This window comes from Sciurus vulgaris (genome assembly GCF_902686455.1).
Source record: "Sciurus vulgaris genome assembly, chromosome: 7".
NCBI lineage: Eukaryota > Metazoa > Chordata > Mammalia > Rodentia > Sciuridae > Sciurus > Sciurus vulgaris.
In genome coordinates, this window is record NC_136467.1 from 105,690,148 (window position 1) to 105,708,158 (window position 18,011).

Below are 18,011 nucleotides of genomic sequence, written 5' to 3' on the forward strand. Positions count from 1 at the left end.
TTGGGAGAAAGTTAAGAAATATATTAGAACTGAAGCAGTTAAAAGTTTTACTTTCAGAGATATTACAGGTCCTAATACCTGATTTAACCTTTTCTAAAAGTGGTAGTCAATAAATTCCATAGGTCTGTGTAATATTTTAATTGTTTAAAACGTCTTTGTTACTTTATAGCCTCTTATAAGTGTGTCTGCCCGCCTTTTATACCTATTGCAATGATTTTGCTGAAATATTAACATATTAGTAACATTTTTCTTAAACGAAAAATGGAGGAGACTTGTTCAAACATGTTAACGATGGTGGAAAATAAGTTCATGATACTAGAATGTGCTCTGCCTTCTGAAATCTGCCTGATTTTAACAGAGGTTTTAAAAAAGAGTTACCATTTGTTGGAAATCTCTGTGTATCCCTTGGGTACAAAACGTTTGTTGACCTGAACTGAACTGGGGCAAATGAAAATTTTGCATATCATTTAAAATTACACATCATAGCCTTTGAAGACTTCTACTTGCAATTCATTTTGGTTAAAAAAAAGAGATTATAAATCAGAGATAAACAAGAGTGTGGCCATTTGTATGTTGTATGAAAAATGGCCCTTAGGGACGAGTAGGGGCCTAATCATAGGGTTAAATAGAATTAGTTCAGGAACTACCTAGGATATAGCTCCTGAATCTCACTGATGCAATTTACTTCTTTGGTATCGAGTTCCCGTACATAAAATGGAGCTAGAGATGGTCCTCTTGTTCAATTCCGAGTATTGCATGACTGGAAAGTAGAACACGTAGGGCATGACGAGGGTGTTGGCAATTTGTTGAAGAATCTACAAGATCATGACAGTAATTTGTATCTTGGTTCATCTCTGTAGTAAATTAGTTAAGAATTTCACCTTAATTTGAGGGTAATGGGGGTGGAAATTGGGTAGAATAAAAGGAAGATTTGGTCCTTTTCTTGGCATCCCTTTTTGTAAAGGATCCCCCTTCTGTTCCCCTTCAGGAAATGAAATCGAAAAAAGAAAAAAAAAAAAACTGCATTTGTCAGCAATGTCAGTATCTCTGGGTCAACCACAACTCGAAGACAGTAAGCAGGTCATTCAAAACAAGGGCAGTGATTGCTATAAAACCGACAGGTACTACTGGTGACACACACAGGCATACCCAGGGAGACCTGACTTGCTTCATGCACAAAGCAAGCAACTGGAGGGAAATAATGAAGAACCTTCATGATAGAGCCATGGTGAGTAGTTATAACTCCAGCTTAAGGGTAAGCATGCTTAGGGTTTCAGAAAAGTAAATTTCTAAGGAGTGAGTCTTCATTAGAGTCTTTAAAAAATTACTTCTTCTTCTTCTTTTTTTTTTTTTAAAGCTGACTTTAGTTTTGATTCTTGCTTGGTGGACAGAAAGAAAAAAATAACTAGAAAACTTATAATGGAGTGTAAAACAGCTCTCCGCCTGATGGTTTTTGCCCACGTGGTATATGTGAAACTGGTCTTGAAAATCAGGATCAGGTCCTGGTTCCCCTGGTGTTGACGATTAAACACCCAAGAAACACTGAGGCAAGAAAATACGTTTTATTTAAGAGATAGAACAGAGGGTGGGGGAGACTCTTCCTCTGGAGAGGAGCTGGTGTCTTGCCCTTTAATAGGGCTTAAGGTTTCCTTTCTTCTCATGCCTACATGACCAAAGGGTGGGAGTGACCAAAAGGCAAGGAGAGAGCTGTCCGGGGGGGGGGGGGGGGGGGGGGGGGGGGGAGTGGGGGGGTGGTGATTGCTTGTGTTGGAAAGTGTGATCATTCCCTTCCCCTGGAAGCTGTTAGCAACTGGGTCATGGGGAATGTTACCTAGCCATTTCCTTTTCTTTGAAAATCAGCTACCTGTCCTTTTGCCCTGGTCTCATTAGCATGTGTAGTCCTTGGCATCACAGATGACAGGCATGGTCTTTTCAGTGACCTCTCATTATAGAGTTAGGTTGGCCTAAAACTCTTGTCTCATGGTGGGAACTTGGTCAGTCCTTTAGGGGACATGTACATATGTATTTTACCCAAGGAAGCTGGGGCCCCTGAGTACAGGAGCATCCTGGAAGTAAAATGAAACATCCAGTATTGAACTTTTGGACAGCTCCTGGAGGACAGAAATTTCCTGTCTCTGATAGCAGATTTTTTTTTTTTTGCATCATCTTATTCCTCTCATAATCAGAGGGATGCTAATGTGATGGAAGTATATATCCTCCCCAATGCCTGACATTAGTCAGAAAAGGCCTGGGAAGAATTTAAGATGGAAATACATGAAAACAAGGCTTAGGAAATCATGCACCATGTTATTGGTTTAGATAATTCCTCTTTTATTGTCCTTTTAAAAGCTGAGTGACTTAAAAGAAGTTGGATTTCATAAAAGGTTCATGGCATATGGCAAGGATAACACTTTTATTTTATATTTGTATATTATTTTAGAGATTATAAGAAATGTGGTAAAATGCAGTATTTAGAGGGTTTGGAGTCAGACAGATCCAGATCCACTGCTGGATAAATGTGGACTTTTAGGCTAGTTAGCTTCTCTATGCTTTAATTTCCTCAACTGCACAGTGGAATAACAATGACATTTCCCTTGTAGCATCTTTTGAAGATTAACTGATATTGAGAGTATATTAGTCTATACTCTGTGTGGAAGATTTCTGCATGCTTTGCTTTTAGATAGTTTGTATCATGTAATAGATAAAGATAGAGAAAACATATGACAAATGTTAACAGGTAATATTAGTATTATTATTATTAATCCAAGATACTCATCAATCTACTAAAGTACATGGGGATTACTTCCTCCATTATGCAAATGAACAAAAGCTCAAGTAAACCTCACTGGATACTGTAAACACAAGAACCAAAACATGAATCTAAGTTTTCTGGTTCCAAGTACAGTATGCTTCTTAATGAAAGATTCAGAGGCAAGATTGCTAAATTTAAAGCCATTGTGTCCAAGAAAATCTTTTGGGTAGTTTTTTTGCTCCCAAACCATCTCTATTTCTGGTTTCTTTGAAGAAATGTGATGGATTGTTAGCAAGAAACACGATAGTGTGAGAGGCATTGGAGTTGGACTAGACATTGGAAGGTTTGGCAAGCAGATGGGACATCCTCAGGAGTTGAGGCAAATTCTCGTGGACCTAAGAGCTGGCCAGCTTCTGTAGGGCATCACAAGATGGGGTGGGCATAACTTGTACATGAGCACTGGGCAAATGTTCAGATGGGCTCCCTGCTGGGCTCATAGTGGAGTGAGGTCCCAAGGCAGGCTGAGGGTGTTCATGTCCTGTTACTGGCCACCTTCAGTTGGAGCATTCCACCTGTTTCTTATTCTACAGAATGAGAGTGATACTTATTTACCTGATTAGTAAAAGACAATAAGAATTCAAGTTTATAAAATGCTTTGAAATTTTCTGGGGAGAAGTGTTCTTTGTTTTTATTGCTAAGAACAAACAACAGCTGTGTGCTGTGGTGCACACCTGTGATCCCAGCTACTCAGTAGGCTGACACAGGATGATCACAAGTTCAAGTCCAGCCTGGGCAACACAGTGAGGCTCTGTCTTGAAATAAAAAATAAAAAGGACTAGGGATGTATTTCAGTGGTTAAGTGCCCCTGGATTCAATCCCCAGTCAAAAAAAAAAAAAAAAAAAAAAAGACTGCGGATATAGCTCACTGGTGGAACACTTGCCTCACATGCATGAGACCCTGGGTTCAATCCCCAGTACTGGAAAAACAAACAACAAAATATAAAAAAAAAAGAAAAAAACAGCAAGAGCCTTATCAGAGCTTCTGCTCTGTATTGCATAAATCTACAGCTAAATCTACAGCTTCATGGAGCAAACCAGATTTGCAGACATCATCTGATTTCCTGATAAAGAGCCATGCAATTCTAATAAAACTGTCACATTGTTTAAAATGCTTTGAATCTTCTGAGATGAAGAAGATCAATGTGAGATGAAGCTAATATCAATGCTGGTAATAATGACCTTCAGTGGCAATAGCTTTAACTGCTGGCATGTAGGTTGGAGTCTCTGAACCGGCACTAATAGGCTGGTGAATCCAATCAAGGTATTTATTGCTTCTTAGATGTAACTCTTTCACCTAATTGGGATAATTAATATTAGCTATGTACCTTACAACACAGTTGTTAAGTGTCCAGTATTTAAGAGATGTGAAAGTGCATTTTCTAAAATACTCTAAGAATACTTAAGTAAAAATAATAATGACTTGTTGGAAGCATGGTTATTATTAATAAATCATATAAACCTAAGGTATAGTTACTTTAAGCCTCGATCAAGAAAATGAAATGATCCAGTGAATATGGCACACAAGAGGAAAGAGAAAACTAAAAGAGGGAATTTCCTTAAGAAACCTAAAGTTTCTTAACTTAGATAGGGAAGCTAGCTAAGGACCTTCTGATATGAGTTGACATCCATTTTTATTATTAAATTTCACAGCTTTGTCAGGACAGAAGGTGCACAGAGTAAATTCCACACTTATTTTCCCACTGTGTAGGATTAGCTCAGTGTTGACTACTGCTACCCATATTGAATACTTACATACTGGCAGGGCTCATTTTGATTGATATGGATCATTGCATTTGATCTTCACATTTTCTGGTGGAGTAAACTGAGTCACAGTGAGTATCCTGATCTGTGTTATGAACTCTGGACATTTGACTCTAGAGCCACCACACCACGGAATTAGGAACTAGTTGTGGGGGAGAGGAGTAGATGACTGCTGATTATCTAAAGGAAAATCAGCTTCATTCAGCTTCATTCTGGCCTATCTGGGTCAATCTCGCTTTCAACTTTTTTTTCTTTTAGTATCAGCTACCTCAGTACAGCTAGTTGACATCATGACTTTTTTGTTTACTCTTTCCATTGCTTGCCTCCAGCATCTGCAAAAGAAGAAAAAGAGGGACTTTTAAACCAACATGTCTAATCACCCGCCCTACCTGAAAAGTATGAACCTGAGCAACATTGGGCCATAGAATGGAAGCAACTAGGTTCAGCTCTTCTTGTGCATTATGATAGACCTTTTCTATCCCCTGTAAGGGTCAGCAGTGATGTTCAGATGAGCAAGTCATTGTCATGCCAAACGGAAGCTGGCCAGATTTTTAGCTCTTCTTTTAATTAGGTCTTCATCGAGTGCTTTCTTTCTCTATGTGTTCCAATAGCACCAGATAGACTGATACATCAATGTTAGTAAAAAAAATATATGTTCCAGAGCTAAAGAGAAATAGTTACCATATTCTCTGCTGTTGTGCATCATTAGCACCCCTGCTTCTTTCAATTAGCATGGATAATTGGAACTTTGCTATAGTTGGTTTTGCATAATGTTTTTCTTAATGCATCAAGAATAACAATATTGTTTAATTTAAATGTATCATTCTGTTCATTTGCTCACCCAATCCTTCATTCATTCAGAAAGTATTTATGGGACATCTATATTACGCACATTATTTTACAGGGAGTTATAATCCAAGGGGTGTAAAACTGACATGAGCACAAAAACTACATTTATAGACAATATAAAAATGCTGCTTGGGTGACAAATGATAAAAATTTTATTTAATAATGGTAAACATCTAATTGAACCACAAATGAGTGGGGCCTTGATGGAAGGATAGGACTCAATGGAGAGGTGGGACAGTGAATTCTAAGAAGAGGAATGGTTGGGAGGAAGGATTTTGTGAATATTTGAGGGATCTGAGGTTGGAAATAAAAACAAAGTTGTCATTTGTTAAGCCTGTGTTTTCGTTTAACAGATTTATATGTATTTTACATAAAACATATAAACTGAGTATTACCATACATTTGGGAAGAAGAGAAACCAGGGGCTTAACAGGGAAGCTAGGACAAGATTGAAACATAGTCTCAGACTTTACATCTCTGTCTCCCTGCTTAGGAGCTCTTCAGTTATGGTGGGCTTGAAGTGCCAGGCTAATGAGGTTACTATTCTGTTTGGCACCCAAATATCTTCAGGCATAATTGTTCCCATTTCCAGGTGAAGACTTGGGGTCTAGAGAGAAGGGACCAGGAAAGCTTTGTCAGCTAGAACATGCATTGTCTCATACTTGCAAGTGACACAAGAGTCCAACAAACTGCAACCATCTGTGTGTTCCAGGTCAAGTCTCTGTTACTGTTGATGTTGGGGCTTGCCTTCCTGAGGGAAGCAGCAGCTCGGAAAAACCCCAAAGCAATGACTCCTGTCCTCCAGAAGCCTGGGAATTGCCCTCCTCTGGAAGACAACAGTGTGAGGGTTGACATTCGCATCCTCAATCAAAACCAGGGCATTGCCATTTCACATGACTTTCAGAACCGCTCCACCTCTCCATGGGATTACAAGTAAGTGCACAGGAGACAGATCTTCACATTCTTTTGAAAATATGTTAATTTATTTTAATCATAAAGTAGGAAATTTGGAATATATACAAATAGAAGGACAAAACCCTCATATTCAGTCTAACAGTAGAAGTTCCACTTCTGGGAACTCAGACTTTTCTTGCTGTTTTGGGCTAGGTCTACCTCTGTGGTTGAAGGTTGTAATGTATTGCTTGCATGTTCTCCATGACTTTCTGCCTTTCTGTGCTTCATGCAGTCCCAGGTTGGAATTTACAAACTTTCTGTGTTGGAAGAAAGGGTTCTTTAAAGCAGCCCGCTTTATTATCTCTGCATGAGATCCTTCCTAGGATCACAAAGCACCATTTCTACTCTCCAAATATGAGCATGAAAACAGATTACAGGCACAATTAGAAGTGCTTTGGGGGTTGTAGGATTGGTCCCCTGACAAGAGAAAAACGTACCCTGGCAAAATGGCTGATTGACTTTGCCGCCTTTGTATCTCCAGGCAGAAGGGGGTATTGAGAGAAAAACTAGCAGAAGGTCTTGGAAACACAGACATGTAAGGCTTTGCTTTTCCTTTCTAAGTGGCAGGCTTATTGGTTGTATATTGGGAAATCTAGTGGTGATGTTCACTCTCTAGGTAAAGTATAGCAATGATCATAATAACAATAATGCAAATAAAAATGAACTCAGACCTAAAATTAATTGGATGCTAACATTGTGTGGGATTGTTGTATATGCTTTTGTATCACTGAATGGTCTCAACAATCCCATGAGAGAATGATACGTGAGAATCACCATTTTATTGTTGAGGAAACAAGTTTAGGGAGTTAACTGCCCAAGGATGGCATATGAATCTAGGCTGCCTGGTTCCAGGAACTGTCTTACTGAGAGCTGCTCCCTGCCCACTGCTATGGGCTCTTATCCATGGTCCATCTTCTTTCTCTGGTCTCACCATTTCACTTTGGTTTGCTTCTCCTGCAGCATCACCCGGGACCCCCACCGGTTCCCCTCCGAGATTGCAGAGGCCCAGTGCAGACACTTGGGCTGCATTAATGCCCAGGGGCAGGAAGACAACTCCATGAACTCAGTTGCCATCCAGCAAGAGATCCTGGTCCTCCGAAGGGAGCCCCAGGACTGCTCTCATTCCTTCCGGCTGGAGAAGTTACTGGTTACTGTTGGCTGCACCTGCGTCACCCCCATTGTCCACCATGTGGCTTAAGAGCTGCGCATCAGCTCTACTGAGAAAGCTGTGGGAATGACACTCCTTACCCAGCTCTCTGCAGCAAGTCCCATCTGATCCTCAGTTCTGTCCACCTCTTAGGGCTCTTACTAAGGCCTGCATGGAATTCTCAAAGTTCTGTGTTAGACGTAGAGTTAACTTTCTCTGTGTTTTAGAATTATTACATAGTCCTGACATGTTCCAATGTCCTGACCCCCTAAAAATGGATGGAGGAGATTTAAGAAGCCTGTAGTGCACTCTCTTTAAGTCATATGATGACCACCTCCTAGTCATGCAGTTACCCTGATCCAGTGCTATTCCTTGGGGATCTCTGTTGGGGAAAGAGGCCTCTGTTTCTTGTAGTTGGAAATGCAGAAAATAAAATGAATGAGAGTGTGGGACAGACTGTTTAGGGTGGGTTGGGTTGGTAAGGTTGGGGACAAGGATCTGGAACATTCGTCAGTAGGAAGCAATAGCTAAATGTTAATGAGTTTGGCTTGAACAGCTAAATATTTATATTTGCAAGGGAATTGCCCATATATTTATGACCTATTGATTATATAAAATGTTAGGAGAAAAATTAATATATGCAGGACTAATATAATAAAATATTAATTGAAAAATACTTGAGGTGTTTATGTTCAGTCTCAGTTTATACTCAAAGACTGTGTAGCCCTAAAGAGTTTGAAATTCTGTATACATGTCATTTATTTTTCACATTTCCTCTTCAGGGTACTGGTGTTAAACTTATTTTATTATTAGTGGTGCTTGAGGGTTGTTGACAAGGAGAATTAAGGAAAATTGTCCAAATAGCACCCAGGTTCGTGGTAACACTTTACTGCTATATTATTTTACAAAGCAAACATTTACTGGCTTCTCTGCTAGCCACTGGAAATACAAGGTAAAGCAAGAAATGTCTATGAAAGGGTGCAGTGTTGGCAGCATCTTCCACAGAACTCCTGGTAATTAGGGCCACGTGGTCATTTTGCATCCTTCTTATTTTGACTTTTGGTCCTTTGGATTCACCTATTGTCCTTTATCCATTTCTTATGCTTCTTGGGCACATGCACATCCATATTTCAGTTTCCATGCCTCCTTGGGGAAACTCAGAGGCCCTCTTATGCCTCCCTTGCCCAGATATGAATATCACATTTTCTCTTTCACTGCCAACAACGTGCCACTGGCTCAGAGCACACCTGCATCACTGCTGCCTTCCAGGTTCCAGGGAGGAAGTGGAATATAAGTCTTCACTCTCATCTGGGACTTGAACTGAGGGTGGCAGGTGGCAGGCACCTGGCTCTTATTCCTATTCTTTTATCTAATTGGTTGAGGGTGGGGAAAAGGGAGTGGTTGGGGTGACCAATCTTCACTTATTTATTCCAGAATCTTTTGCTTAAGGTATGAATATTGACTTTTGTACTTAAAACATTAAGGCTCTTGAAACAAAAATCTTTCTCTTATGTCTATCAAAAGCTTACTATGGTGAGTTGGAGACATAGTTCAGTGGTACAGCCCTGGACTGACATGTGTGAGACTCATGGTTCAATCCCCAGCAAAACGTGCACACACACTCACACACACACACACACACACACACACACACACACACACACACAGTTTGCAATGAATTGTGCAAGTCCATTTTGATGTTTATATATGTGCAAAGAATTTTCCTTTCTCTGTTCATTTTGCAGTAATAGCCCAACTTCAAGGGTCACACATATAAAAAGCCCTCTGGATAGCAGTTCAAGTATAGAAATGAAGGAAATTGCAGGGAGGAAAAAAAAAATCACACCTCTGAGTGTCAAGATATTATATGATTACACATGTACGCATGTGATTTCAAGGTAGTGTACTAAATACTAGGATCAGATATAAAATGTTAGGATGACAGCTTGCTGAGAAATGTCAGAAAGGAGGTGGTTTTTGCACCCCGATAAATATGAACTGGTCTGAAGGAAAATAAGGGAAAGAATTTCATGCAAAGGGAGGAGCATGGGCAAAGGCAAGAGGTACAAGACAGCCTCATATGTTAGCAGAACAGTGAGTAGTTTCATGTACCCAAGATCGTTTTGACATGGGGACAGTGGGGAACATACAACAAATTATTTCCTTAATAAGTAATGAATGAATTAGTGAGCGTGATTCATGATTTTTTCATGTCAATTTTGAAACAATGCTATAGTGTGTTCAATGAGGACGCATTTCAGCCTTTTTTTTTTTTTTTTTTTTTTTTTTTAAGTGCTGGGAATTGAACCCAGGGCCTTGGGCTTGAAGGCAAGCACTCTACCAACTGAACTATATCCCCAGTCCCCATTTCAGTCACTTCTGTACATGGCCTAGGGATGACTGACCCTGGGAGAGGGTACAGAAGTACCTTCACATATCCAAATACATGGAGCCCTGGAGCCGGGGCCCTGAGCACAGCTTGACGTCCTGCTTGTGCTCAGGGTTGGTGGTCATTCAGAAAGTTGCACTTCCTCTCCTTTCCACAAGGTGGCACATTGCACACACGGGTTCTTAGATTCCTTAGCATAGGTTGGAAGGAAATAAATGCTTTAGGAGGGTATCTGTTTTCTTTGGAGATTTGAGACACTGCTGTGCAGAATGAGCAGCCAGTGTTATTTTTTTTTTTTTTTTCATCCTCTTATATTTTCTTTAAATAAGATACAAAGACCTTTACTCTCCAGGCATGTCACCTAGAGACCATTTATTTCACTCACTGCTCTGTTTGGCCTCCAGTCTCTTGTCTCTCTTTTCAGCAATGGTAAGGCCGATTCCTCTTCCTTGGGGTAAGAGAAGTCCATGGTTTGTTGCCTTTGCCAATAACAAAAATGTTGGAGAGTCGGGTGGCAAAGCTATTGCCATTGGTATCTTTTACATGAACCACATCAAAAGAGCCAGGATCTGTCTCTCTGTTGGTGATCACATCAATTCTTCCCAAGTTAGCACCTCTGGTCACCATACACAGGTTATTAGTGTCAAACTTGATGAAATTGGTAATCTTGCCAGTCTCCAAATCACTCTGAATGGTGTCACTCACTTCGATTAGGGGATCAGGGTGGTGAATGGTGTGAGCATCGTGAGTCACCAGATGATGGATTCCTTTTGTGCCCACAAAAATCTTTCTCACTTTGCATGACTTTTACGTGGCCTCCTCAGGTGTAATATAATGAACAGCAAAATGACCCTCGGTGTCATAGATCAGGCGGAAATTCCCTCTAGTCTTAACAATGCTGATGACATTCGTAAAACCAGTGGGGTAAGTGATATTGATTCAGACTTTGCCATTAATCTTAATGATGTGCTGCATGCAAATCTTTTTTACTTCATCTCCTGTCAGGGCATACTTAAGTCTGTTCCTTAGAAAAATGGTGAGAGGAAGACATTTTCTCAGCTTGTGAGAACCAGTGGGTGGACAAGGAGCAACCACACCTGTCTATTCATCCAACATCCGATGCTTTGGAGCTGCTACTTGCTTCAGATGCTTCCTGGGACCATGAGCCTGGCTGCTGTAGACAAGGAAAGATGGCAGACTGTGTTCTTCAGCTCCGTGCCCAGCTTTCTGGAACTTGGAGATCCCTTGTTTGCGCGTAGGAGAAATGAACTAAGTGGAGTGGTTCAGCTGTTCAAATCCAAAGTTCCCATCCTGTGTGGTGAGAAGAAATTTCCATGGAAATTTCCTTGGAAGCACATAGTGTTTCTTTTGATATCTAATTCTTATTTATGAAGGCTTGGCTGAGGAAAAAGCCATATCCTCAATCTGTCTCTGTGCCTCTCTCTCTTCCTTCTTCCCTTCCTACTCTGTCCCCAAATTTTGATTACAGTCACTTATATTTATAAAGCTCTGTGTGAAAAATTTCACTTGTAATTTTCAGTGAGGAAAAAAGGAAGTTGGTTGTCTCTTTTTTCCCTAATAAAGGGAGAAGTAGAAAAACTCTATTTATATGTAGACAGTTCTTGGCTTTGAATCCTGGTTTTACCATTTCTGGTTGTATGAATTTAGGCAATTTAGTTCTTCTTAAACTTAGCTTCCTCATATATTAAATTGTGGCAGGGGATAGTATCTATTTTAAAGGGTTGGGTGTAAAGTAACAAAGGTAAATGACTTAATACAGTATCAAGGAAATGTAGGCCCTGTAACTAATAGACATTATACCAAGAGGGGCAAAACTTCTGTTTTCCCCTTTGTTTGGCCCAAGGAAACTCAGAACCAATTTAATACTTAAGCACCATAACTGTATTATTCCACATGGTTAGCAAAGTGCTTTTTCCACTGAATTTTTACACACACACACACACACACACACACACACACACATACACACACAAAACACATACACACTCAGTTGATTCCAAGCAATTTAAACAAAGGATATCTATATGCTAATGGATAAGTGGTTATTTAAACCACTTTTCTGGTTGTGGAAAGTCAATGAAGCTATATATTTAATACATTTTAAAAAACCCCTTTGGACCCAATTGTTTATTGTTACCTACTCCGGTGGTATAATTTGGAAGAAAAGCATTTTTAGTTCAAGAAACTGCAGGAGTAGCAATATCCAGCTGGATAGGTATATACTCTACAATGTGACCTACTGCTGTCTCACTGGCAGCTATTAGTGGGTACCAAATTTTAGGATGTTGCTCAGCAGCGAAGAAGAATATATCTCCCAAAGGAATGACCGTGATTTGTGCACCCAAATGCTTTGGCCTGAAGAATGTTTATTTATTCTCTTACATTGTACCAACGACATAGCAATGACAGAGATCAGAGCACCGTGACTACGTGCAAGGCTGTTGGAGCCAGATGCTGAGTTCAACTGTCAGTTCTGGAACTTGCTGACCGTGACTGCTACTAACAATTTGAGAAAGTTACTCAACTGTCTTTGCCTGCCTTTCCTCAGTTGTAAAATGGACACGATGCCACAACCAGCTTCATTTGAGGAGACAGAATCAGGTTCTATGTAAGGTACTTAGGATAGTACCTGACCTGGTCAGTGTGTGATTGTTCAGTGCATTATTTCAAATGAGGAAAATCATCCGTTATCCCAGAACAAAAACATATTGCTTTTAATAATTTGCTTTCTCTTCTGCTCACTTGCCTCACAGACACATACTTCATAAGGCTGTAACTGTAATATATGTGCAATTTTTATTTGGTGATTTTTAAATTTAATGCTTTATTTCATGTATTTCCAATGTTTCCATAGAATTTCAATGGTGATTTTTTAATGGCTACATAGTACTTTCAAGGTGATAAACCAGAATTTATTTAGTATTCCTTTATTTTTGGACATTTAAGTATTTCCACTTAAAAATTAAATAATGCTTAACTACTTTTAAAGATTGTGATGATATAATACAGATAGAAGAATGAATCTCTCTCTTTCATTGACTTGCATGTTAAAATTCTGCATGTGTCTGCAAATCTATAGCTTACCTGGGTACGTTTTTAATTTCTCTGAGTCTCAGTCTTCTCAACTATAAAATGGGATGATAATAATAACTACCTCATAGGATTGTGAAGTGGATTGAAAGCAGTCCTAATTGCAAGCATTTAGAGCAGTTTCCAGTTCCAACTAGTTGTTATCAGTCTTATTGGCTAAGCAGACTTGTCGTGTGGATAAATGCTTTTGCCTTTTAATTCTTGTTTTCAAACTTAAGCAAATCAAAGCATTAGCCAAAGATGGATTTTTGAGTTGTCCTGGGGTTGTGGCTGTCACAAAACTCAGAGGTTTTCTGACTCCACTGGCTTACCTCTGTGGTTTCCTTATGTGCTGTCTGTAGGTGTCACGCCACAACCCTTGGTATGGCCTAAGGTGAGGACTAGACCTTGTTTGTAGTGGTGACAACACCAGAAGCCCCGTAACCATTTCCCACAACCACATTCTCATGGCCTTGACAGAAACTAGCTCTGGGAGATGCAGCTCTGGACAGGCTGTGCGTGCCGAATGCTAGAGTAGGCAGGATCTGAGTGTGACCGTCCCCTTGAAAGGGACACTGTGCTCATGGAAAAGTGTCCAGTAGTTTTAAGATACTAATCCATCAGGCAAGTGCTCTCTGGAGTCCTAACCTTGTGCCAATTCCACACTCCTGGGAAAAACCCCAGATTTCCCACAGACCACTTGTCAAATGCCTGATTGCCTTCTGCGGTCGCCTCAAACCCCAAGTGGGATCGATTGCGAAAACAAGGTTTTCTTCTGCTTCTTGCTTTTGACTATGTCTATATGTGAGAGGTTGATCTTCTGGATACTCTTTTGAAAATACACAGAAAATAGTGTCAAATATAAAAGCAAACAAATCTTTTCTTTTGGATCTTTGGTGCTTAATTTTATGAGATCTATCAAGTACTCTGATTTAGAGTTAAGAATTTGGATCAACTGCATTCAAATTCATATTGCAGTGAATTTTGGGGGGTGAAGTAATAAAATAATATAAGTACTCCTACCATACAGTGGGCAAATAGCAAGAGAGTCCCCATTATTCTCCTTAGTACCAGAGTCCTTGGCAATGAAAACTAATACTGTTCAGTGGAAAAGTGTTACAACAGAATAGACACACTCTTCAGACTTTTCATGAATTTACTCAGCATTCAATCTTCATAACAATTCAAACATTAAGTACTCATTGGAGATTAAAAAAAAGTGAGGCACCATCTGAGTTAGTACCTTTCCTAAGGTTTTGGGTATAATACTACATTTACCACCAAGTTGCCTTGCCTCTTTGCAGGAGACCCACTCCAAGAACTTTCTTATGCTGGAGTCCCTGAACCATAGAATCTTCTTTGAGGATCATCCTATCTGTGAGTGATCAAGTGGAACATGCTAATTTCAATATTTGCTTAGTCATACTGTTATGGGATTTTAAGCTTTATGGAGATATCATTGGAGATATAACCAGTAGATCCTTTTGGTTTGCCTTCTACCATAAATACCTCAAATTATGATGGTCTTAATCTTGATTGTCTTTTGGAAGCTCAGCCCTTTACCAGGTCCTCTTTCCCAGGGGTTTCTGGGAATCTCTGGGCAACATCTTCATTTTCCTCAAATCTTTTCTGAGGTTGTTTACCAATTTGGCCAACTGTCTGGTTTTGGGAAACCAATACCTGCCCCTTCCAGCCACCTGTAGGTAGAGGCGTAGTAATTTTGATCAGGCTCTGTGATTTCTAAATTTCTAAGTCACAAAATATGTAGCTTCCACCTTGTTCTCACTGGATGCTCATTCTGGGGGAAGCCAACTGCCATGCAAGAAGCCCCACTGTTCTGAAAACACCATGTTGGAAAGGCCAAGCATTGGTGCTCTGGTTGGCAATCCCAAATGAGCTCCTGGCTGACAGCCAGCTCCTGAAGGAGACAGTCATGTGAAGGAGCCATTTGGATGTCTGGCCTAATGAACTTCAGTGGCAGCAGCTCCACCACAATCTAAATGCCATTTGTGGAGCAGGACCAGCAACAAAATTAGTGGGGCCTAAAGCAAACTTAAGAATTAGAAATGTTAGGCAGTGTATTAAAACAAGGGTGTGTCCCATTGAAATGCAGGTTGGATTTGTCTACACATTTTGTATGTCCATGGAGCCAGACTGCCCCCAAGATCCCAAGAAAAAAAAACACCCAGCTGAGCCCTTGCCAGAGTCTTTCAATCAAAATAAAATGGTTGTGGTTTTTCATTTTGGGATGATTTGTTTTGTGGCCCTGATAATCACATCAGCCTCCATGAATAATTATTTTAGATTGCAATATCCCAGCATCGTTACATTTTCTAAATGTTCACTCAACCTTAAATTCGTGAGTCTAGGTGAGCTAGATTACGCCTAATTCAATTCTATTTTTTGTTCTGTTATCCACCAGGTATTGAAAATTGTGTCCTTGTATCTCTGTTGCATTTCTGGCTAATCCAACAACTCAGATTAAAAACATACAAACACACCTGTGTAATATTAAGCAGCAATATACACCAGCACAATAAATGGATAGTTGGGCATTTTTCTATGAAACGGTCTGAAGAGATGCCACTGCGCCTACAGTAAAAACGACTTTTTATGTCACCTTTTACAAAGGGCAATTAGATTCTAGGAAATGCAGTGTTACTGTACATTTTCCCAATTAAAGGGCCCAACTGTGTTTATTGTTCAGAAAAGAAATAGAGGGTTTCAAGACACATTTCCTGCAAGGCAGAAAAGCACTCACCTCTTGGAAATGCAGATTTTCAAATACTATTTTTTTCACTAAGAAAGTAAAAAAAGCAAGACGATACTTTGTGATTTATTCTAAAGTCAAATGCAGCTTTACCTCTAATTTTATTTATTTACCAGAATTCTGTATTAACAAGTATTGCTGTGCCCCAAGAACATGGTGACGAATTGATGTTCACAAGGAAAACGACCTCAGATATTGCTCTCTGTATAATCAAGAGGCTATTATGTTCAGTTGTGTTGGAGTACTAGGTGCATCTGTTTTTTCTGTTTTGAAAATCATTCTTGTATGATGTATTAGGCTGACAAATGGTCCCCAAAGATATCCACATCCTAACATCTGGAACCTGTGACTGTTACCTTATATGGCAAAGGTGACTTTGCAGATATGATTAAATTAAGGATTTTGAGATGGGGAGACAATCCTGTGTGGGCCTTGAATACAATCACAAGGGTCCTCTTGTGAAGGAGGCAAAGATTCGATCTTAGACAAAAGGCATGTGAGGATGGACCAGATGCTTTGTAGCTGGTTATAAGATGAAGGGAAGGACTGCAAGTCAAGCAGTTCAGAACGGTAGCTCTAGAAGCTTGCAAAGACAAAGAAATGACACTTCTCCCAGCTCCTGGAGGGAGCATGACCCTGCCCACATGAGGCTGCTGACGCCTGATTTTCATTCTGCGGTAAAATAAATGTGTTCTGTTTTAAGCCACCATGCTTGTAGTTATTTGTTACAGCACTGATGGGAAACTAATAAAATGCGATGTGTATCTGAGCATTCTTTCTTCTTTGAAAGTGTTTTTGCTTAAGCAACTCTTCGTCAACTCAGATGTTCAGTTAGCCTAAGACTTTCGTTCCCAGTCTGGAAGAGAATGCATTCTAGGAATTATCAGGCATTATCGACCTGTTTGCAATCTCTGTGCCACCGTCTTCTACTGCAGAACGGAAATTCAGGTTCATTGTGTCGAGGCCCCCATTCCAGTAGTCTATGATGGCCAATTGGCTTGATCCCGGAGTCAGCTCAGTTGTTGCTATCCTTGAGAGCAGCAGGTGACACAGGCTCAGAAGTGCCTCTGACTCACTCATGGGGCGGATTGTGAAAGGCAGCAGCAAGGATGCTGTTTCAGTTTGACTACTGCATGATCTATGTGGGAGACAGGAAGGTGCATTCTGGAACCCCAAGTCGCCTTCTCACCGTCTGAAACAGCAGGCAACTCTTTACAGTAACCCCAGGGGAAGGAAGTCAGTGTTGGTAGAGCACTCCCTCCACAAACTTAAACCAAGATGGCTTGACCTACATTTTCAGCCTCCAAAATGGCTTTCATCCTACTCAGTGGCTTAAGGTTAAATGCATAAAAGTAAACACTGCATGATGATCATATTTAATATAAAGACTACTTGAAATCCTTTGCTGCATTTAACTTTGAATTTTCCAATGAAAGGTCAATAGGCAAATGGTATAAGTGGGTAATTATTTGTCGCTGTGGGCATGCCAAGTTATGCTTTTAGGAAAGCCTGCCCCTTTTACTTGCAGAACCTCTTAACTCTTTATTTCATTTTCAAGTGTCTCCAGCTATGGCTGGCTGGTGTTGATCTTAGTGAAAGAAACCATTTTCTATGTGGTGTGATGTGGGACCCTGGGAGAAAACTGCCTCCAAAATGTATCTTCGTTTTTCTGCTGAAATATTCTCTTGGAAACATCACTTTTGAGGGCTTTTTGAAAACCACACACCTCTAGGTGGCTGACCCATTAACATGGAAATGTAGATTCAGTCTTCTAGTAACCACTGAGGAATCAAAGATCAATAAGGAATGATTCTTTCAATTTATCTTGTTCATGGTCTAAAAATAGAGACAAAAAATAAATACAAGTCAGAAAATAGGACCCCCATCAGCTGGAGTCACCATGTCTACTGAAATTGGTAGAGCACGATTTGTTTAAACAAGTTGCCCTCCTCCCATCCCAGTGAGTACTCCTGGTTGAATCTTAGGTTTCTTCTGGTAGCCTGGTTTTGGCAGTCCTCAGGGTCAGCTCTCATGGCCCACCTCCTGCAAGATGGCTCTGGTCTGAGGTGACTGGATGCTTTGCCTTGTGAGAAAAGCACACTGTGTTTTATGTGTGTGAAAGAGGTCCTTGAAGGTGCAGAGTGACAGAGGGCGGTGCCCAGTGGCGCACCCTGAAGCAATGAATTCAACACTCCATACTGGATATTCTTGCTCCTAAACATTCTTCAGCCACTGCTGG

At 40.2% G+C, this 18,011-nt stretch overlaps 1 protein-coding gene and 1 pseudogene across 2 annotated transcripts; one reads left to right on the forward strand and one right to left on the reverse strand.

Moving 5' to 3' along the window:
• Positions 1-1,158: 1,158 nt before the first annotated feature.
• IL17F (interleukin 17F) lies at positions 1,159-7,917 on the forward strand. Its single transcript, XM_079146428.1, has 3 exons — positions 1,159-1,228; positions 6,135-6,355; positions 7,337-7,917. Exons 1-3 carry the CDS (start codon positions 1,172-1,174, stop codon positions 7,572-7,574), a joined length of 516 nt encoding a protein of 171 aa, XP_079002554.1. The 5' UTR covers positions 1,159-1,171; the 3' UTR covers positions 7,575-7,917.
• Positions 7,918-10,289: 2,372 nt separating this feature from the next.
• Positions 10,290-16,852, reverse strand: LOC306665751 (small ribosomal subunit protein eS4-like; annotated as a pseudogene). Its single transcript has 3 exons — positions 16,693-16,852; positions 14,566-14,699; positions 10,290-11,181 (listed from the first exon to the last, which is right to left on the reverse strand). The product of its transcript is annotated as a small ribosomal subunit protein eS4-like (transcript).
• Positions 16,853-18,011: the final 1,159 nt, after the last annotated feature.